At 31.7% G+C, this 23,975-nt stretch overlaps 2 protein-coding genes across 2 annotated transcripts; both read left to right on the top strand.

Moving 5' to 3' along the window:
* Positions 1-3,811: 3,811 nt before the first annotated feature.
* On the top strand, positions 3,812-7,375 carry LOC110717015 (protein FAR1-RELATED SEQUENCE 5-like). Its single transcript, XM_021895655.1, has 6 exons — positions 3,812-3,947; positions 4,098-4,414; positions 5,111-5,424; positions 5,582-5,803; positions 6,169-6,587; positions 6,696-7,375. The coding sequence occupies exons 1-6, from the start codon at positions 3,812-3,814 to the stop codon at positions 7,373-7,375; spliced, it is 2,088 nt and encodes a 695-aa protein (XP_021751347.1).
* A 12,157-nt stretch (positions 7,376-19,532) lies between these two features.
* On the top strand, positions 19,533-22,814 carry LOC110717014 (protein FAR1-RELATED SEQUENCE 5-like). The gene is made up of 6 exons (XM_021895654.1): positions 19,533-19,661; positions 19,777-19,904; positions 20,901-21,025; positions 21,615-21,739; positions 21,835-22,623; positions 22,713-22,814. Exons 1-6 carry the CDS (start codon positions 19,533-19,535, stop codon positions 22,812-22,814), a joined length of 1,398 nt encoding a protein of 465 aa, XP_021751346.1.
* The last annotated feature ends 1,161 nt before the right edge of the window (positions 22,815-23,975 follow it).

Here is a 23,975-nt window from a genome sequence, read left to right as displayed (position 1 = left end):
GAAATTAATCAATTACAAATAAACGATTAATTATTTCGAAGAAATCGATCACCAAAATGAATCCTGGTAACATCAATAAAATAATTTTTATGTCAGATAAGTTTATTTAATTGATTTTAGGAAAAATTGTCAAAAATAATACAAACTTTGAGCGGTCCGCCAAAAACAAGTCAAACTTTTGATTATTTCTAAATAATACAAATTTTAGGGGGTATCCGCTTAAAACAACTTATAACCGCTTAGTGACTTGATTAATAGGTATATAGGACACGTGTCATTGTTTTATGGGTTAGATAATTTAAATTTGAATATTTAAATTTATTTAATGTTTTTATTTAATTATTATTGTTATTATTATTAAAAAAAAAAACATAACCCCCTCAGCTCCCCACCAGCCACCACTTCCTCGGCGCCTAGCCCTCTGACGACACCGTACTAGCGCCTTAACCTCCTCCCCTGCGCCGGCGACCCCATCCCTGGCATCCCCACTTGTCCCGCTCCCTTTCCCGACTCCCACCCACCACAAAAAACCACAAAACCTCCTTCCTCATCCCCGAAACCCCTAATCTCCCTTCTCCCAACCCCGAAACCCTATTCTCTCTTCTCCTAGCCCTAGACCCTACCAACTAGGGTTTTTAAGCGTGGGCGTAGGGGCGATTAGGTGTGGGGAGGGGAATTTCGTGGGTTTTCTTGGGGAGGGAGGAAGATTTTGTTAATGGTGGTTTGGGGGAGGGGGATTTCGTTAATGGTGGTTTGGGGGAGGGGGATTTCGTTAATGGTGGTTTGGGGAAGGAGGATTCGGTGATGGTGGTTTAGGGGAAGGGGAAGGGGAGAGCGACGGTAGGGTAGGCCGGCGGGGCGGCTTGGCGCCGCCTGTGGTGGAAGTGGGGGGGGGGGGAGCTGTTGGTGAAGGGGTGGCTAGCGTTGGGGAGAAGGAGTGGGTTTTTTTTTTTCTTTTTTTTTTTTTTTTTTTTTTTTAAATTATTATTTTGATTGTTAGTTATGGTTATGTGTTAATAAGGTGTTAATTAAATTGTTAAATGAATTTATCTAAAAAAGAAAGTTTAGTGGTTATTTAGGTTATAGGTAAAATGTCTTGTTTAAAGCGGATACCCCCCAAAGTTTGTATTATTTAGAAATAATCAAAAGTTTAACTTGTTTTTGGCGGACTGCTCAAAGTTTGTATTATTTTTGACAATTTTTCCTTGATTTTAATGTTTTTTTTGGGTTTCGTGTAGTGACTTTGACGATGTATACATCATCTAAAGACTAGATGATATCATCCAACTAATGACTAACATCATCTAAAGACTAGATGATATCATCCAAAGACTGGATGATATCCTCTAATGACTAAAAACTAGTTGATATCTTCCTAAGGTAAGATGATATCCTTAAAAGGCTTGATGATATTGTAACACCCTAGAAATTCCTTCCCTTTAAAATACCTGTTTTGCTCTCTTTTTAAAATACGAAATAGGAAATTCTAAGACATTACTGCCACCATGAAAATGGCTAAGATAATTAACAAAGACACACAGCGGAAGACTCTCTTTAAAAACCAGTCAAAACAAATCAACTTAAAAGTCAAACCAATGAAAGTAAAGTCAACCAAAGTCAAACGAAGTCAACCTACAATTTGGAACCATTGTAGGACCTTATTAAAACCGAAATAAGACTTAAAACCTTTGTGTTAGTCTCACAAGCAAAATATATGATAATCAAACAATAAATCACATTATATTCTTATAGAAACTAAGCATGATTCGCTCTTCACTCGTGCCCATCATGAATATGTCTCATCACCTGAAAAGCTTCTCTTTACTTTGTCCCCACTACTCGCCATTAGAAATGGGCCGTTGTAGGGCCAAGATAAAGACAAGGCCAAACAAACATACAAACACACAATCATCAGCAATGCTGAGTACATAAGCATAAATAGAACACACTAACATGCTTTCATTCTATCATCTCACAACTTACCTTGTTGCACCTGTTTACAAGCATACAACATACAACATAACCAACTAACAAACTACTAGATTATTTATTTAGCTTGATTACGCATCGAACGAGTTTCCCTCTAACCTGCCCCAATAAAGGGGTACTAACACGGGAGCTAACCGTGTCAGTATAAAATAACCACTCGTAAGTGGCGGAATTCCTGCGCATAATAAAAAGGAATATACAACGTCATGTACTCCTAGTAGAAGTTATGGTCAAATATAAAGTCGCATAACTCCTCCCATATGTTCATACTCGAGGTATATACGTTACAAGAGTTTTGGTGTGCAATCTCTTTCACTTTATGTGATTTACATATTTTTAGACTTGGTGATGACTCTCCAACCATAATACAATCAATCATACACACCAATTTAATTCTTAAATAATTAGTGACCACATAAATTAAATGTTGAATCCTTTTTAAACTACCTTGGTGTTAAATAACACCTTAAGCGCATAAAGCACCACAAATCCTATCCCTCGGTGTTTAGAATACCTTAAGTGCACTTAGGCACCAAAATATAATTTAATCCTCGTGTACATAGACACTTAAATAGCTTCTTTTTTCATGCTTATAGCATCAATAAAAATTATATGAACCATCATAAAATTCTCTTTCAATATTCCTACCTCAATTAAACATTTAGTTTAATTAAACATGCTCTCAATCATGCCAATAATAAAAGTGTGGTTCATATTCAACATGCCAACATAATTAATTCCGATCATCAATTCACCACAAATAATTCATATTTCACAAATCAATCACCAACATCAATCCAATCAACAATTTCAACCAATACCTATCATGATACTACCTTTGAATTAATTAAACAAAGCCTAGCATGTTCTATACACTTAAATAATTACCGAGTACGCGAACGTACCTCGATTATGATCACAAAATCGCCACGACTACCCGAAATCGCTCACATGGAAATCTCCTACAACCCAAAATTAAAAAGAGACATTAATACGTATTCAATATAAATTTCCAACAATATATACACTCTTTAAATCACTTATAAACCCTCTAAAACAGGCTGAAAATTAATTAAAACCCCTACTTTTATTCATAGTTAATGGGTAATTAAAAATCCTTTCAAGAAACATAATTCTAATCTTTGTATAAAAATTCCAACTTTATAAAAACATGTAAAATTGTTGTAATTATGTTTAAAACACCTATTTCAATAATATTAATCATCTACAATAAAATTCCATCAATATACATTAATTTAGAAACCTAGGGTTTTTAATTTGGGGCTTTTAAATTCAAAAACAAAATATGAAATTTATATACACAATAATCATAATCAAACATCATAAAAATCATCACACAACCCAAAAACAATAATTAAATCAAGGCTAGATTAGGATTAAAACAAAAACAATATATATATATATATATATATATATATATATATATATATATATATATATATATATATATATATAGAAATGGGATCATGTGAGAACTCATGGCTTAGGTGAGAACCAAGTTAAAATGAGAACCAATCTAAGACCATTCATTTTTATTAGATGAATGGTTCAGATTTATTGGTAACAACAGTGGGAATTCACGTGGGCCAACTTGAAAAGTGTAATGATTGTTTGTAATTTTTTATTTTTATTTTTATTTTTGTGCATTGGAAGACGTTGTATTGCATTGGAATATATTTCGTCAGTCCATTGGAAGACGTTACCTCAGCCATGGGAATACATTCAGCTATTGGAATACATTCTTTCTGAAAATATTATCAAAGGTTAGAGCTCATTTTTTTTTCATGTAGTTATATTAAGCATGGATTTGTCTATTGAATGTGGTACGTCTAATGTTGTTCATGTTTGTATCCCTGGTGGAACGAAGATATGGATTCCATGTTGTGATAGTGAGATTAGACCAACTATAGGTATGAAATTTTCAAAATTTGATGAAGGTTTGCGTTTTTATGAGTCCTACGCAACTATTGTAGGATTTATTACTAGAAAGTCGACGGTCAAAAAAAGAAAAAATGGTATTATTTCTTTTCAAATTATTGTATGTAATAAAGCTGGGTTTAAAGAAAAATGAAATAATGTGGTGACAGAGAAAGTTGATAGTATCGGGGAAGAAGATGATAATTTTGTAGATGATATGAATGTTGAAGAAGTGGTTGTTGGTCAAGATAAAGAAGACTATGATTGTCAAGAAGCGAATACTCCTATGGTTAAAAGAAGATTGTCTACTCGAGTTGGTTGTAAGGAAAAGATGATTTTAAAGTATTGCGAAGATGGAGGTTACATTGTTTATAATTTTGAAGAAGGGCATACTCATCATATGTATTCATCCGAGAACTCTCATTTTCAGAAGTCCAAAAGAAAGCTGACAATGTTTCATAAGAAAATGATAATTGATAATTCAAAGGTATTTGAATATGGTTTTGTTTAAAATGATTAAATTTTAAATGTGAAATAACAATTGTGTACATATATGAAACATTAGTATTGTAATATGAAATATATATTGTTTTGGATGGAACAATCGTATTTGAATATGGTTTTGTTTAAAATGATTAAATTTTAAATGTGAAGTAACAATTGTGTACATATATGAAACATTAGTACTGTAATATGAAATATATATTGTTTTGGATGGAACAATTGTTTGTAATGTATGTACTCAAGTAGGTGTAAGTACAATTGTATGGAACAATGGTTTTGATAAATGGAACAATATTACGTATAATTGAAACATAGTTGGAGCGATTGGTTGTAAAGGTTTAATATTAACAGTTATTATAACAAATGTAACAATAGGGTAATGCAAAGGAACAATAGGTCAGATATATGGAACAATAAAGTGCATTTTTGTTTCATATCACTTCCTTCATCATCGAATTTCGCACTATACATCAAGAATAACGTGTACCGTTATTTGTAATTAAATGTGTGCCTTTTTGTTTTTTGTACACATCTATATTTAGAATCTTTGAAATATTTTTTGCCTTTTTTTCATAAAATTAAATATGTACTGTTAGATCTGTTTCCATATATAGCATGGTCCTCAAACAGTCTAGTGTTTTTACATTCTGTTTCATATACTTTTTTTGTTGCTCCACAGGTGAATATTGGTCCTATCAAGACATACAGAATGGTGAAGGAATATGTTGGTGGGTATGAGAATATAGGTGCTAGTAGGAATGACTTCAAAAATTTTCATAGAGATTTGAAGGCGTATATTGAAGGATCGGACGCCCAGATGTTTGTTGACAATTTTAAGAGGAAAAAGTTGATGTGGTCGGCTTATTTTTTTTATTACGAAATGGATGAAGACGACTGTCTATGTAGAGCTTTAAGGGCAGATCCTATTTGCCGGAGAAATTATACCGTATTTGGTGATATGCTCTCGTTTGATACAACCTACCAAAGCAACAGGTATCATAGTGTTATTTTTAAAGTTTTTTGAATTTTTTTTTGGCGTTACAATTTGATGTAACATTTGTTTAAATTTTCGGAACATTGGAATAATATTACGAAACAGTAGACATAAATATCGGAATCGTAATTTCAGCGTATGTTTCATGTTTTCCAGATATAATATGGTGTTTGGTCCATTCACGGGAGTCGATCACCACAAGAAATGTTTCACTTTTGCTGCTTGTTTTATTGCAAAGGAAGATGTTGCTTCATTCCAATGGCTATTTAGAACATTTGTTAAGGCAATGGGCGGTAGGGAGCCCAATTGTTTAATTACGGATCAAGATCCAGCTATGAAAATTGCTGTAAATTCTGTTTTCCAGCAATGTGAGCACAAGTATTTATTTTATTGTACTGCAACTATAATGATTCATTTGTGAATACTATTGTTTCAAAATATGTGTCTGATGTTTCATATTAGTTTATTGATGTTTCCAGCTGTTGTTATGATGTTAAATATTATTATTCTGAATTTTAAAAAAAAAATATTGTTCCTAAATAGTGTTTTATTGTTTCAAATTTATGTTTTGATGTTCCATTAGGTTAATCAATTGTTACGAGAATTCGCCTAGTTATTCCAATTATTTATTTTATTATTTCAAATCTTCAAGATGATGTTCCGGAATTTTACTATAATGTTACAGTATTAAAAGTTAATGTTTCTAAATAGTGGTCTAATGTCCCATAATTAATGTCCTTCAGATTTTGTATGTGGCGCATAACGAAAAAGCTGCCTGATAAAGTTGGAAGAAATATCATTCAGGATACTGAAATTTTGAAGGAACTCAGTAAGTGTGTTTGGAATTTAGAAATTGAGGCACCTGAATTTGAAGAGAAGTGGAACAATGTTCTTGTTGAGTTTAAATTACAAGACCATGATTGGTTGAATTTGATGTTTGAGATGAGATCTATGTGGATTCCAGCGTATTTTAGAGATGTGTTTATGGGTGGTATTATGAGAACTACCTCAAGGTCAGAGAGTGAGAATAATTTTTTTACATCCGTTGTAAATCCTCACGTGTCTCTTGTGGAGTTTTTCATGAGGTATGAAACTGCGTTGGATGCACAGAGACATAGTCAGGCAGAGAATGACAATGAATCACAGGAGAAATTCCCTCAATGTAAGACATAATTGTTGATTGAGAGGCATGGTTCTGAGGTGTACACCGTTTCTGTATTTTATGAATTTCAAGATGAAGTTCATAGTGCTTTTTATTCTTGTGGTGTAGATGAATTGAGGAAGGAAGATGGTATTGATGTAGCAATTGTTACTGAGGCAAATAGGATAAGGAAATTTAAAGTTTTGTTTGAGTGCATAAGTTATGACACTACCTGCTCTTGTAAGAAGTTTTATAGGATAGGAATCCCATGCAGACATATGATATGGATGTGGAAGGCAAAGAATTTAAAAATCATTCCAAAGCAATATATCTTAGATCGTTGGACAATAACTGCTACTCAGAAACCAGTGTTAGATATAAGTTGTTTAGACACCGAAGATGATAGGCGGGTGGTTATAAATGAAATGTGGTCGGAGATATTTTCTTGTGTGAGTTGGGTTAAAGGTCATGAGGAGGACTTTATTAAGAATATTCGAGAGTTCAAGAATAAAATTGAAGCGACAAAAAATGTTACTGTAGTTGATACTCAAAATGTGAGATCTAGTGAACATGATATTGAGATGTTAATAGGATGTAGCATTCCTGATGAAATACTTGTTCAGCCTCCTAAAGTGTCGAAGAATAAAGGTACAGGTGTTCATGATGGCTGTGGAACTAGTGAGTCTAAAAGATTAAAGGGTGCTAAAGAAATAGCAGTTGAACAATCTAAAAAGAAAACGAAGAGGAAATGCAGTGGCTGTGGCGAGCTAGCATATCATGATATTCGGAATTGTCCTCACAAATCATGATGATTTGTGCAGCTGTTGTTCCTTCTTATGGGAATGTTTTACTCATTTTTATGTTTGTTGTAATGGAACAATTAGTTACATTTGAGAAACATCAGTTTTAATATATGTTACATCAGTTTTGAGAAGCATCAGTTTTAAGAAACATTAGTTCTAATATGTGTAACAATTGTTTCATTTAAGGGAACAGTAGGAACATTATCTGAAACATTAAGATTCGTTTTAGCATGTTTTATATAAAAAAGTTACGGAGTATATAATATTTTTCAGAAAGTGTGCAAATTGATTTTATGTGGCAGCGTGTATTGATTTGTCTAGTCATCTTTTTTTAAAAGTACTGGCGTGGTATTGTTGCTTTGGGAACATATTTATGGTAAAGTTTAAAAGCAATCTTACACTTGTCAATTTCATGTGGAAACGTGTTCAGTTGTGACAATGCATGGTTTAAATTTATTTCTTACCGTTGACAATGCATGTTGTGACATTGTTTCATATTACCTAACCATTGTTTCATTTTATATATTTATAGTTTCATTTAATACTTCTAATTATGGGAAAATGATCCAGAACATGTTTAGCTAAACCTATAATGACATTGTTTCATATTACCTAACTGTTGTTTCATTTTATATATTTATAGTTTCATTTATTACTTCTAATGTTTCATATTAATAGTTCACAATTGACAATAATGTATGCACATCTTTACATACGAAGAAGGAACTGTTCAGATATTAATAGAAAATCATTAGACGAAACATAAAAAGATGTTTAGCTAAATTATCCAGAACATGCATAAAAATTATGTATCTTACAACTAATGTGGAAACATTCATAAACATTGTTTACTGATTAACATGACGAAGCTGCTCTAATTCCCAGGTCTTTGATTTGGCTATAATTTCATCTTGTAGTACGTTTGCAGGGCTTGTCAATATTTTCCCACAATACTCAATCCTCAGCTTCTTCATTATATCAGGCTGAAATATATTAACAATTCAAAATAAATACCGGAACAATGAACCATAAATTATGTATAAATTAATATAAGAATTACACAAAAACTTACATCTTTTGGGTCGAATCCAATATCCCAACATTCATCTAGCTGCCTCATGTAAGTTTCCATGTGTTTGAGAGCGTATACACCGCAGTCATTATAATTGTCATTATTTTTCCATCTCATTTCCTTCATAGTGGTATTGAATTTAGACACTGCCCGTCCATTCCCAACTTTCTTTTCATTTAGTAATTTAGAAAATGCCTTGATCTGTATAATATGAAACAATTAGATGTACCAAGGAACAATGAAACAAAAAATATATACAATGAAACAATTGATATATAATATGAAACAGCGTAAATGAAAAATGAAATATCAGATGTATGATTATGAAATAACATATTATATGTACAATGAAACATATTTTATTTAATATGAATCAGCAGTAATGAAAAAATGGAACATCAAATGTATTATTTGAAACAATATATACATATATTGAAACAAATTCTATATAATAAGAAACATTAGAAATCAACAATGAAACACCAGATATACTAATTGAAACAACAAAAAATAAAAATGGAATACTAGTGATGTTTAGTGAAACAGTGTTATATTTTTACCATGGTAGCTGGGAAATTGCCGTACTTTGCATCCATTTCAACACCTTCTTCTAGAAATCTGTTATCTATAATTTGCATTTGCTTGCGTGAAAAATTGAAACAGAACAGATAATAGTGTTTAAATGCTGGGACGAGAAAGAAAACCTATAATGAAACAATAAGTAAGTTATATGTAACATTAAGTATATCTTATTGAGCAAATATATATGCTAAGAATCAGTACTAGTTTAGTATCTAACCAAATCTACTTTGTCAAAAGTAGTTATTTTAGAATGCTTCATCTCGTCCACCATCCTGCTCTTGAAAGCGTTGTATATCTCTGCAAACTTGGTATTTGGTGTAAAGTACTTGTTACCGCACAACATATTCTGTTTTTTTCCAGGTAATTAATCATTGTTATAGTTGTTAGTGTATCAGAAATATTATAATTGTTAGTGTATCAATATTATGAAACTGAAATATTTTATACGGAGCATAATATATTAAAAATGAAACATTGGCACTATATAGTGGAACATTTATTGTCAATTGAAACAATGGAATATGTTAATGAAACAAATTATATGATAAATGAAACATTAGAGCTTAAAAGTGAAACAGTTAAATAACTTTAGACATAATTACCCAACATTCAGAGGTGTAGAAAAAACGGTTGATAGCGCCTGGTTGCCTTCTTTTGTTTTCCATGTTAAGGATGTGGCCCTAGGAGTCTATTATATTGTTGACCACATAGTTGTCACCTTGTAGTCCTAAAATGTCTTCCCTACTGATGAAGTTAAGCCCGTCATTGTACAGCTACTCACTGAAATTGATGGGACAGCAAAATAATTTAATGAAACAATATGTATATAATATGAAACAATATAATATTGTATATACTATGAAACAATATGTATATAATATGAAACAAAGCATTCAAGAAAATTCTCACGATTTTGGGCCTGCACAAAAGGCATATTCGGCGGCTGTTCTTTGTAGGGCATCAATTTTTGCTGAAATTTTTTCATTCTGCACCATGAATGGGGATCGAAGGTGCACAGGAAGATTTTGTGTGATTCTTTTTTCTCTTTGCATACCAGTCACTGGCTCCTCACAATGTTCCCTCGTTATCTTATGAACGATGGATTCAGTGAGTGACTCCAACTGCTGATCCGTTGGAGATTCTTCGTGCTCTGGTGACTTTCCTTTTGCTGGGGGTGTTGGAGGCAACGCCTGTGAACCTACAAATAGATTATAGTTTGGTTGGGATTCAGATAATGGAACAATGTCTTGAACGGATTCATTGTGGGGTGTAGCTTGTGGGGTTAAAACATTCTAGGGGGGGTTCATCTTGTTGTTTGTCTTTGGCCTGAAAATTTGCCCATGCTTTGTTCATCACATCACTGAGCTTAGATAAAAACGCTGGCTCATGAAATAAGTTCTCATCTTGAGATAGAAAACCCGGGGTCTTGATTCCTTGTTGACTCCTAATGGGCTGTACTGATGTGTACTTGCCCCATACATTTCTAATGAGCTCCTTCATCTCATCTGGGATCTCCACCTCCTCAATAAATTTGTATGCCTGTCAATCAGTGCATACATTGACTGGACATGGCCAACAAGTTCCTTGGAAATGTTGTTGAATTCATCAAGTATAAATCCCTATAACAAACCAACAACGTTTCAAATTCCAGTATTATAAACAATGAAACACGTGATATAAAATATGAAACAGCATGTAGCCAATATGAAACAGCGTACACAAAACATGAAACAACCGAAATATATTACGAAACAATAATGTCATGAACACGGAAACAATAGGCATATAAAATGAAACAATATACATCTGAAATTTATTGTGAAATAGTGTACATCTAAATTGAAACAGCTGAAATATATTATGAAACAATATACATCTGAAATCACATATCTTAAATATGTAACAGCATATATTCAACATGAAACAACAATTAATGAGAAGTGAGATTTATTACATGAAACAGCAGGCATTCAATATGATACATCAAATTTATTATACGAAGCAATAGGTATATAAAATGAAACAATAGGCATATAAAATGAAACAATAGGCATATAAAATGAAACAACATACATCTAAATCATATACATTATTTTGAAACAAAAGTAATATGTAATGAAACAAATAATATTTAATATGAAACAATGAAACATCAGGTATATTAATTGTTATGTTTTTTATTTTTTTTTTATTTTACCTTAACATCTTCAGATCAGAGGACGACGAAGGCCCTTGATTTCCTTTACCAGAATTCGTGTTTATGGCAGTTAACCTGTCGAGGACTTTACCTTGTCCAAATCCTCTCTTCATCTCGACCTTCATTCGTTCTTGTATCATCTGCTTGTTCCTAACGAATATTAGGGGTATTGTCCTTCGTGGTTGAGCTGTGCCACGCTTCAGTCTATCAAAGTACATAACATGTTTAAGCCGGTATGGAAAACTGTTGGTTTAAATTTTGAAACAACATGCATATAAAATGAAACAACATACATCTTAAATATATTGTGAAACAGAACATACATTTGAAATCACATATTTTGAATATATGTTGTTACATATTTAACCGATGGTGTTTCATTTTATAATAAATGTGATTTCAAATGTATGTTCTGTTTCACAATAAAATGAAACACCATCGGTTAAATATGTAACAACATATATTCAAAATGAAACAACAATTAATAAGATGAAAGATTTATTACATGAAATAGCAGGCGTCCAATATGAAACATCAGATTTATTATACAGTAGGCATATAAAATGAAACAACGTACATGTGAAATCATATACATTATTTGGATAATGGACTATAAATTATATATAATGTACTATATGAAACAACAGTAATATGTAATGAAACAAATGACATATATTGTGAAACAACATAAATAACAATGAAACATCAGGTATATATATGCTGTTTCATTTTATATGCCAATTGTTTCATATTTTAAACCAACATTTTTCCATATTTTAAACAGGTTATGTACTTTGACAGAAGATATCAAAGTACAAATACTACCAGTTGGTTTAACATATGTAACAACAAATAAACAATATGAAACAGTTGATTTTAAATATGAATATGTAACAACAGACGTTTAATATGAAACTGCAGATTTATTATATGAAACATTACATATTTAACATGAAACAACTTACATAAAATATGAAACAGCTAATACTAAAGCAAGTACTCAAATTAACAATGTAACAGTAAGGATTATTTTAGTAACATTGTAATTATTCAGTGAAACACTTTATTAAGATTCTGAAACAATATAATTACCATCAAGAATGGCAGAGGCCCTGTGAAGTATGCAGCTCCTTCCTTCCATTCTGCTACGGAGTTTATCAGATTCTCAAAGGTGTATGTACACCAGTCGCAAGTCTTAATTTGTGAGACATTCTCACAGCAATACAAAAATTTAAAATTTAATGTTGAACGAGATGTAGATCGTACACAACAATTTATGGCAGCCACAATGAATTCCAGATGAATTCATTGGTTACATCTTCATCTTTTTGGGTCTCAATCAGCTATATTAATGAGGTATTGGTTGGACTTCCAACAGCAAATTGATCTCTCCATTTTTGCAGGAAAACCTGCGATTCTTCATCCTCTTCAATCCACTGATTGTCTTTAATTTCTCTCCCTCCAATTGGAAGACCAAATACAACATGGACGTCTTCCGGGAGGACTTCTATCTCCTCTCTATTTGGCAATTGTATAGAGGCTCTGTCGGGGTTGAAGCTTGTCACAAGCTCGTGACAAAAACTGTTTTTGTTAGAATCCAGGTCCAATAGTAGGAAGGACCCAAAGCCTACATCCCGTATAGCTTGCTTGTGAGCTTCCGGAAGTCCTACAATAACGTGTTTCATGAATTTGGCTGGTGGAATACGTTGTCTAAATACCACTTGTTCCTCCTCATCACTGTCTACTTGCACATGTCTAATTTTTTTTCCCTTCGCAGACTGTACATTTGCTGAAGGTTCCTTCCTTTTTTTTGGCACGGGTACCACTTTTTCCTTATCAGCGCCCCTAATATAAAATATGAAACAAAATAGTTTTAATGCATGAAACAATATAATTAGTATATGAAACAATACATGTATTTTATGGAACATAATTAGTATAAAATGAAACAGAATTGTTATTATTTCGGAAAATTAATGGAAAACTGAAATAATTTATATATTATATGAAACATTTATATGAAAAACTGAAACAATTTACATATTTTATGAATCATCATTAAAGAACAATTCAACTACATTTTAACATAACGTTGACAACACAATTCCATGTAACATTAGATTTTTTAATTGAATCAGTGACAAGTCTTTTTGAAACAATAACAACACCTTATGATACAAGTCAAAATTATTGTTATAATACAATAAAATTTGAAACATTACTTTGTAGATTGTGTTTCTGTTGTTGATGGTTGTATGTTTTCCGTCGCTTGTACGGCTACGACGGGAACGGCAACCTCATCAATAGGGTTTTCCGCCACTTCTTCCTCTAACTCTCTTTGCACTCTTTCGCTGTTCAAAAGGAGATTTTTTAAAAATTTCCAACAAATATTACGGTTTATATGAGAACATTGAAACATCTACCAAATAAAACGGAACCACATATATGACTATGTAACAATAAATATGAGAAATGAAACAGCAGTCATTGATATAAGGTATGTAAGAAATGAAATAGTATATCATTATTATATGAAACAATGCACATATTATATGGAAAATAAATATAATAAAATGAAATATAAGGTATGTTTTTTTAAAACATAATGTATAAGATATCACTACACCTAGTTCATAAAGAACCCAACTATATGAAACAAGGAATATAATATATGAAACATTAATATGAAAAAGCGAAACATCGTACAAACAAAACGAAACCACAGTTATGACTATGAAAAAAAAACACTGACACGTCTAACAAACCAAACGAAACCACAGTTATGACTATGTAACAATAAATATGAGAAATGAAACAGCAGTCATTGATATAAGGTATGTAAGAAATGAAATAGTATACCATTAGTATATGAAACAATGCACATATTTTTTGGAATATAAATATAATTAAATGAAACATAAGGTATGATTTTTTGAAACATAATGTATAATAAATCACTACACCTAGTTCATAGGGAATCCAACTATATGAAACAAGCAATATAATATATGAAACATTAATATGAAACAATTGAAACATCTAACAAACAAAACGAACCCATATCACTACATCCTAGTTCATAAAGAACCCAACTATATGAAACAAGCAATATAATATATGAAACATTAATATGAAAAATCGATACATCTTACAAACAAAACGAAACCATATCACTACATCTAGTTCATAAAGAACCAAACTATATGAAACAAGCAATATAATATATGAAACATTAATTTGAAAAATTAAAACACTTTATATATTTTATGAAACATCATTAAATTACAATTAAACTACAAATTCAATGTGACATTAGTTTTTTTAATTTTGAAACAATAACAACAACTTATGGAACAAATCAAAATTACTCTTATAATTCATTAGATAACAACGTTCAGAAACAATGGTTCATTTTTTCGTTACAATAATTCCAAATACAGAAACAATATAACAAAATTATGGAACAAAAATAATTTTCAATAATTTTAGATCCCTAGTTGCAGTAATTTCAAAAATACCAAAGCACAATCTATATAATTTTTGAAACCCTAAGTATAATTCGCGCGACATTAACAATAAAATTGGAAACATTACTTTGTCAATTGAGTTTCCGTCGTTGGTGGTTGTAGGTCTTCCGTCGCTTGTACGGCTGCGGCGGGAATGGAAGCCTCCTCCGTAGGGTTTTCCGCCTCCACTCTATCCAACTCTCTTCGCAATCTTTCTCTGTTGAAAACCAAACATTTTTAAAATTTCAACAAATAAGTGTTTACATTATCTTATTTTCATCATAATTTACTAAATTATAAAAAACTTACTGAAATTTCTTGAAACTCTCCTTACTTCGGTAGTCCTTTTTCTGCGTTTGTTCTTTCATTTTTCTAACAAAATCGAAAATGGGTATTTTTGGGTAGTTTTTGGGGTTTTTATAGAACAATGTAGCAGTTACTTCCGTTTTTTTTCCAATGGAAGTTATGGACGCGAACACAATTGAAGTAAGATAATTGGTTTTTGAAATGATGTAAATTTGTAAGAATAATCGTTGTGTAAGGGAAGCAAACCAACCGTCAGTTTTGATAAGACATTAGGATGGCAGTTTTAAATTTTCGAGGGAAAAGTGATCATTGTCTCAATAAATGCACAATGGGTATACGTGTGCATATGTCTAATCTCAGCCGTTAGTTTCACAATTTTTAATGGCATAAGATTGGTTCTCATTTTAACTTGGTTCTCATATAAGGCTTGGTTCTCACATGATCCCTCCCCTATATATATATATTTTTTTTTTTTTTTGAAGCCGCACAGCCACACGACGGGGAGGGGGTTGCCCTCCACGCCGGCGGTGGCTGCTGGGGTGGTGGCCGACCGGTGGGAGGTGTTGGTGGTGGCCGGCCACCTTGTATGTGCGTGTGGGTGTGTAAAAAAATAAAGGGGAGGGGGAAAAATTAAGGGAGAGAAAATAAGAGGAGAGAGAGAAAGAAAGAGTTTACCACCTTTGGGTATTCTCCACCTTGGGCAAGATCTAATTTGCTCATAAGATTGGTGTTTATACCTCTTCTCAAAACCCTCTTATTCTTAAATTCCCTTTCTACCGTTAATGATCTCTTCTCCTATTCAAACTAGTCATTTGACTATATATAGCTTGAGTTTATCTGTATAAACCTTTGAGTCTATCTAAATTAAACTTACTCTTTTTCAAAAAAAAAATTAAAAAAAAATAAAAATAAAAATAAAAAACTTTCCTCTTTGAAATGGAGAATGAGAATTTTTATGAAAACATGCAAAACTGCACTGTGAAATGACCGTCTTGCAGGATTTCGCTTGAAAGATTATATTGTTATCTAATATAATAGTGTTTATATCTTACTAGTAATTAATTTTGTGTTAATATGTGTTTTCAGCCTCTTCCTGTAAAATGGAAGTTATTGTTGCTTTCATTTAAAGATACTACAATAGTGTATCGAGGGAACAATGGACGTGCTTGGAACGTCAAGGTGCTGAGTGTGGAAGAAGATACAAGCAATAATGGAGGATAATTGATCAAGAGTGGCAGGACTTTGTGGATAGAAATAATTTAGCTGTTGGTGAAAATATGCATGTGTATTATAAGAATTAAACTTTTTATATTAGAGTTTTGATAATGATGGTAATGAAAGACTTCCTACCGAATCCGAAAATGGTATTTAAGATGGTATTAGAGTTTCTAAGTGTTCAAATGTTATGTATATTATGTATTTTATAACCTGCTTTATCACAAATATCATATCCTCAAGCATACATATCATATCTTCATACAAATATATCATATCCTCAATTGAGAAAAAAAAATACTCCTAAGTTAATATGATATCCTTAAAAGGCTAAATATATCATATCCTCTAACAATATATGATATCCTCAAACACACATATGATATCCTCAAACAAATATATCATATCCTCAAACACACATATGATATCCTCAAACAAATATATCATATATATTCAAACAAACATATCGATCATATCCTTAATAATAAAAAAAAAATCCTCAAAAACATATATAATATCGTGAAATGAGAAGAAAAAAAACACTCAAAAAGACATATCATATCCTCAAACACACATATGATATCCTCAAAGAAATGTATTATATCCTCAATGAAGAAAAACAAATCATCAAAAGCATATATAATATCTTGAATTGAGAAAAATAAAAACATCAAATAGACATATAATATTCTGAAAAACACATATCATATCCTCAAACAAATATAGCATATCCTCAATCAAGAAAAAGAAATCCTCTAAAACATATATATCCACAAACAATAACTATATATCCTTTATCACTTTACCAATATCAGCTATCCTAGAGATGATTTCATCAACCAAAAATAACATAACCAAATAATAAATAATAATAGATCGAAGAAAATTAATCAATAATAGTTACCCAATAATAAAATCTTAAGAATTAAATGCACTTACCACAATCAAAGATAATGACATGCGAAATGACGGCTTTGAGTGACATGTCTTTTCATCTTTCAAGACATTGCATATTTTCGCGTGCTGGAAACCCCTCCTCTTCTTCTCTGAATCTTATTTATTCAAGCAAAAAGAAGAATAGACAATATTCAGAAGAAAAAAATTGTTTTCTTTAGTATTCAAACTCGTTTTGGAAGGAATTTTTATGATCATAACTACTACTACTACTACAAAAGGTATATTCTCTAATTGTTCTATGATCATAATTGGTAGTTTAATTATTTTTTCAATTTTTCGTGACATTGTTGAATGTTAGGGTTTGGTTCAAGGAATCTCTATTTTATGTAAATTTTTGTATAATTAATCTTAGACTATATTGCTTAATAATATGCTCTAATATACTCAATTTTACATAATGTTTTAATTAATATGTTTTGGTTAATGTCCTCAATTAGGAAAAACATATCCTGAAATATTTATATCATATCTAATGACTAAATATGACGAATATCCTCAATTTTAGATTATTTGTTGTAATGTTTTTTTTTTTTTTTTTTTTTTTTTTTTTTTTTTTTCTCTTTTGGTTGTTGATATGTTAAAATTATGAACTAAATTTGCATTTTTGGTGGTGATTTTGTTAGGCTAGATGGCTAACCAACAACCACACCCTGTTGATGCTTTAGAAGATGCTCACCCAACACTGTCCATAGAAGAGATATTGTGCATGCACAGGTCAAGGGTATGATTAATTGTACTTGTAAGTATTGGAATGAACTATGGTATTATAAATTTTGGATTCCAACAGTAGTGAAACAAAATCATGATTCAAATAGATTGTGGGTTGCCTATGACATTATGAGGCACAAAGGATATGGTTTCCACAATGGCATGGTGCAAGACTGGGCTGAATTCCTTGATGGACCGCAGTTAATTTTTGTAGAGGAGGAAGCCATTTACAACAAGAAGAGAAAGAGGGAAGAGGCAAGCCACCTTGGCATGGAGCCAAAAAAAGATGAAGCTAGAGTAAGATGAGTTTGGTTGCATCTTTTAGATGTCCAGTAAGCATATTTTTATTGGGGTAGTATAGGGGATGCTTTTGTAATAAAGTATATTTTTTTGTGATTGTCAAAATTTATTTGTGACAATGAGCTTTTGCAAATGTATTTTATTGTCACAACTTTGACAATTTTGAACTGTATTGAAATACTCATTCTGTTTTAATTAATGAATATTAGATTATGTTCCAATCAATATGTTACGCTTTTTTCTACATCTAATTAAACTCTAAGTATCAAATTGTTTTAACTATTTCAATTATCAAATATATGATTCTCACAATAGAGGGTATCTTTTATACATAAGAGGATATGATTCTCTCAATAAAGGATATCATTTATTCATAAGAGGATATTTTTCTCATAATAGAGGATATAATTTATACATTAGAGGATATGATAAACAACAATGAGAATACAATATGTCAACTGAGAATATCAATTTTAATGATTGAAAACACAGAAAATTATATAAATTTGATTTACAAAATACAGTATATATTTAAAAGAATTGAGGATATAATTTACACAAAAGAGGATATGTTTTACACATTAAAGGATATGACACACAACAATGAGGATACCAATTACACATAGAGAATATCATTCAAAGGACTGAGGATACGATTCACGTATAAGAGGATATGATTCTCACAATAGAGGATATTCGTATGTATAATGAATGTGAAATAAGGATATTCTCACAATAGAGGATATTCTCACAATACAGGATATTCGTATGTATAATGAACAGAGGATATAAGTATGTCAACTGAGGATATAAGAATGTGAAATGAGGATATAAGTATATTAATTGAGGATATATGTATACTGAGGATATAAATGTGTAAACTGAGGATATCTCTATCATCTATTATACAGATTATTAAAAATATCTTAAATAAAATATTATTATTATTATTAAAAATATTTTTAATAATATATTAATATTATTCAAAATATTTTACCCTAAAGCCTAAACGACAAAATTACTTGACGCCCTCCTATATAAAGTACATTTTTCTTTATCAAAGCTCACTTCAAATCTATCCTTTTCTTCAAATCTATCCTTTTCTGCAAATCTATCCTTCAGTATCAACAACCCTAAACCTAATTTTTTCTGCAAAAATGGAAAACAAAAAATCATCACGAAATAAAAAAAAGTGCGATTCGATTGATACTGAAGACATTGATATAAAACATTGGAGATTCATTTGGGCTATCTCAAGGGTCAATTACAGGGAGTCATTGATCGATGTAAGGCTGAGGAAATGTTTTTATTGATTTAACAATGGAAGTGAACAAGATTGAAAACCTCGTGAAAGAGAAGAAGAAAAAGGCGTGGGAAGATGATAATGATATTGCCGCTGCTGCAGAGGCTTCTGAAGGAATTTGGGAGGAAATGCAGAAGAATAAGAGGGTGGCTAGACAATCCTCAAATTAGTTATCCATCATTTTATCTCTTCTTGTCATCTGTTTTGGAGAACTCACTAGAGGAGTGTAACTGCGTTTCTTTTAGTTTTTCAACTTCAAAGGCAACATCTTTTAACTTTGAGCCTGCAGGACAATACCTACAAACAACACTCTTTGACTTCCCAAATTCTCTAAAACATCCCAATTTTAAAAGATGGGATGTTTTAGAGAACTTGGGAAGTGAAAGAGTGTGGTTTGTAATAATGTTAAAAGTATGTAACATATATATATATATACTTGCTAATAAAATTTATGGCTTTATCTACTAAGAATTAGAAATCATTTTATTTCGTATTCAATTTTTTAGAAGGCTTGATTCCTGCCTCAATAAAAAAAAATCCTTAATCGTATATATCGTATCCTCAATCGAGAAAAACAAATCATCAACCGAATGTATAATATTTTCTTATAAATAAATTATATCCTCCGATTAGTTGAAAGAATCTAACAAACCTACCTAAAATTAAAAAATCAAATCCTCAGATTCATATATCATATCCTCAATCGAGAAAAACAAAACCTCAAACCCTTATATCATATCCTCTAATAAAATTAAACAAACCTACCTCAATTTAAAATCAATAAAAACAAATCTTGAAATGCATATATTATATCCTCAATCGAGAAAAACACATCCTCAAACCGCATATATCATATCCTCTTATAAATAAATTATATCCTTTGATTATTTGAAATCCTCATACACATATATTATATACTCAATAGAGTTAAACAAATCCTCAGAGCTTTATATCATATCCTCTTATAAACTTAAACAAATCTACCTCAACTTAAAATCATTGAAAACAAATCCTGAAACACATATTACATATCCTCAATCAAGAAAACCAAATCCTCACACATATGTATCATATCCTTTTATGAATAAACTATATCATCTAAATCAGTTTTACAAATCTACCTCAACTTAAAAAAAAAGCGCGGGTTTTAAGCCCGGCCAAAACAGGCTGGTGCGCTTATATATATTAAAAATAAAACCTAGGTTTCCATGCCGATATTTTTGTTCAAAAAATCAACATAAAAGTGGAACATCGATGGAATAAAACTTAGAAAATTATCAACAAAACAAATCAAATGATCGACAAAATGCAAAAAAAAAAAAAAAAAATCAACAGAATGAATCAATTTCACCGAATTTATCTGCATCAACGTCAAAAAATTATAGAAGCTCCATTGAAGAAAATGAAGCAAATGCTCTAGAAATTGAATCAAATGCTCAACATGCACAAAATGATCCTGAAAAAGTATCAATTTCTCCTAATGAATCTACTGTAACATCTGCAAAAATAGGTATTTTGATCTAAATTTTTTGCTTCATTTGAAAATAGTATATTTTAATTTTCATATGTATCTGAATATATAAGTATTTTGATCTAAGAACAAAAAAATTTAGGTAAAAAATAGAGTATTATATTATATATACAACAAATCATATAATTTATAATAGAATAGATAATATCATCTTGAATATATATGATATCCTCTATAGTAAAGATGATAACCTCAATACTACGTCTGATATCATCTTTCGTATCGACCATATCATGTTGTCCATTGAATAGAGAATATCTTCCATAATATAAATACTAACTTAAATACTACTTTTGATATCCTTCATGCAATTCACGATAACCTCAATAATAATAATGATATCATAAATCCCTAGAGACTATGTCATAGAATAAAATAGAGGATGTCATCAGTAGAAATAGAGATTATAATGCATGGAATAGAGGATATAATGCATAGAATAGAGGATGTCATCCATAAAAATAGAGGATATAATGCATAAAATAGAGGATATCCATCAATTACATAGAGGATATCATTAATATTAAATATTCTCAATAACTTATTAAATATTTTTTTCAAATTGTAGCGTTGGAATATTTCAAATATGATAATGATGAAAATATCAATTTATCTTTGATGGGAAGAGTTGTTGATGATCGTGAGGATGCGTTGCGTTTGTACAAAGCTCATTCAAGAGCAATTGGATTTAGTGTAAGAAAAAAATACTCTTAATCGAGATAAAAAAAAAAGAGGGAATAATATCTAAATTTTACTTTTGCTACTCAAAAGAGGGTTATATGGTACAGAGAAAGAAAAAAGAAAAGGAGATAGCAAATACAGAATTCATAACAGAGAAAAAAGAGCCATCAAAGATGAGAACAGTAAGGTCAGTTAATGAGACTAGAACTGGTTGTAAGGCTAATATAAGATTCAAGAGGACAAAATCTAGAGAGTATTGTGTTATTCAACACAATATAAAACATAATCATGATTTGGTTAATCCTTTAGAAAGACATCACTTGAAATCTGAAAGAAATGTAAAAGAAGAGATAGGATGGGTGATTGAAAAGATGGTAGAGAGTGGAATTAAACCAATGGACTGCTTTGAGTTTCTTAAAAGAGAAGTAGGATCAAAGGAAGCTTTAGGACACACAAAGAGAGATCTATTAAACTATGTAACTAGGTATAAATCTAAGATAATTGAAGGAGGTGATATGCAAAGTGTACTAAACACACAACAAGAGAGGGCAGAATCAAATTCTTCTTTCTTTTACAGATTAAAGTTTGGTGAAACTGATCATATAGTAAGTTATTTTTGGCATGATTCAATGATTTTAGAAGATTTTAAAGCTTTTGGAGATGTAATAATATTTTATACCACATATAGAACTAACAAATATGGTTTAATATGTGCACCATTTGTTGGAGTAAACAATCATTGGAGAACAACAATGTTTGGGTGTGCTTTTATAACTAATGAAACTACAGAAACTATCGAATGGGTACTTGATACTTTCAAAAAGTCTATGGCTGGAGCGAAACCAAAGATAATTTTCACTGATCAGGATCAAGCAATGAGCAATGCAATTGCAAAGGTAAGTAATACTTTTTAGTTAAATTATAGTATTTTAATTTTAATGATTAATATCAGATAACAAAAATAATGGAGTATATCATTTAACAGAAAAATGATATCCTCAAAAAACTATATGATATCATACAGAAACTGGATGATATCCTCCAAAAACTAGATGATATCCTGTTAAGGTTATATGGTATCCTCTAAAGTAAAGATGATATCCTCCGACATTTATACCATATCATTTATTATTATAAATTCACATTTTATAAATAAATTTTTTAGGTTTTACCAAATTCAAGACATAGGTTGTGTTTCGGGGTTTTCTGATGTCCTGCGGGAGAGTTACAATTCCGAGAATGGAACCGGACGCCTGTACCTGCAAAACAAATGGATGCTCCGGATGATTGGAGATCCGCCTCCGACAGTCAAGTTAGTACTTGATTAAGGAGTAATTAATGCGGAAATAAAAGTGATTGGGTCTCTCTAGGTGAGAGTGTTAAATGTGCGTCCTCCCCTTAATGAGGATTAAGGGAGGTATTTATAACCTTGGGAAACGTGTCAATCCTAGGTTTAGGTTAACCTAGGGCTGATTGGGCTTCCCTTGGAAGTTGGGCCTAGGTGGCCGGTTTCTCCATTAGGCATGGAGGATGCCACATGTCATGACATAATAGGTCCAGGATGGACAAATAGGCGTGTGCCACGTGGCAAACCCTGACAGTTCCAACTGGTGGACACTTGGCAGGACCTGATTGGCCCACGTGGCGCATTCCGATTGGTGGGAGCAAAATCCCCTAATCATTTGCCCCTCACAGGTGGCACGTGAATGGTCACGTGTCACCTGTGACAGGTGTCGCATTGTGACAGGCGACGGCCTGCTACAGGTGTCACTCGGCGAAAGGCCGAGAGAATCTCCCGCCCAAATTTTGAATTTTGGAAATGACCATTCGCCTTCTCACTTCGCCTATATAAGGGAGTGTTGACTTCAGTCATTTTCACACTTGAGAACTTTTTTAGAGAGAACATTCGGACCCCTGAACTTGCTCTGACATTTCGGACCCTTTCTGCCTACAGCCTGCTCTGACAAGCCGACTACACAGGATTTCCAGAACTCCGTCAACTTCACTCGTTCAGGTAACCGTCAGTTCTCTTACTCTTAATTTTCTCTTTATTTTATTCTTTTTCGAAATGGCACCACAGAAGCACACGACACGACCTAGGTTAGTGATCAGCCGGTCACCGGAGACGGCTGAATCTAGGACTAGGAGTGCCGCCTGCCCTTTTCCGGACCCATCTTTGCCCTTTATACAAAGTCCGACTGTCTCTGTGTCTATGCAGAACATGATGGCCAGAACAAAAAGAACTGCT

The sequence above is a fragment of the Chenopodium quinoa genome, unplaced genomic scaffold (genome assembly GCF_001683475.1).
Source record: "Chenopodium quinoa cultivar QQ74 unplaced genomic scaffold, ASM168347v1, whole genome shotgun sequence".
NCBI lineage: Eukaryota > Viridiplantae > Streptophyta > Magnoliopsida > Caryophyllales > Amaranthaceae > Chenopodium > Chenopodium quinoa.
Note: the sequence above shows the minus strand (reverse complement) of the source record. Positions and strands in the feature narration are given on the sequence as shown.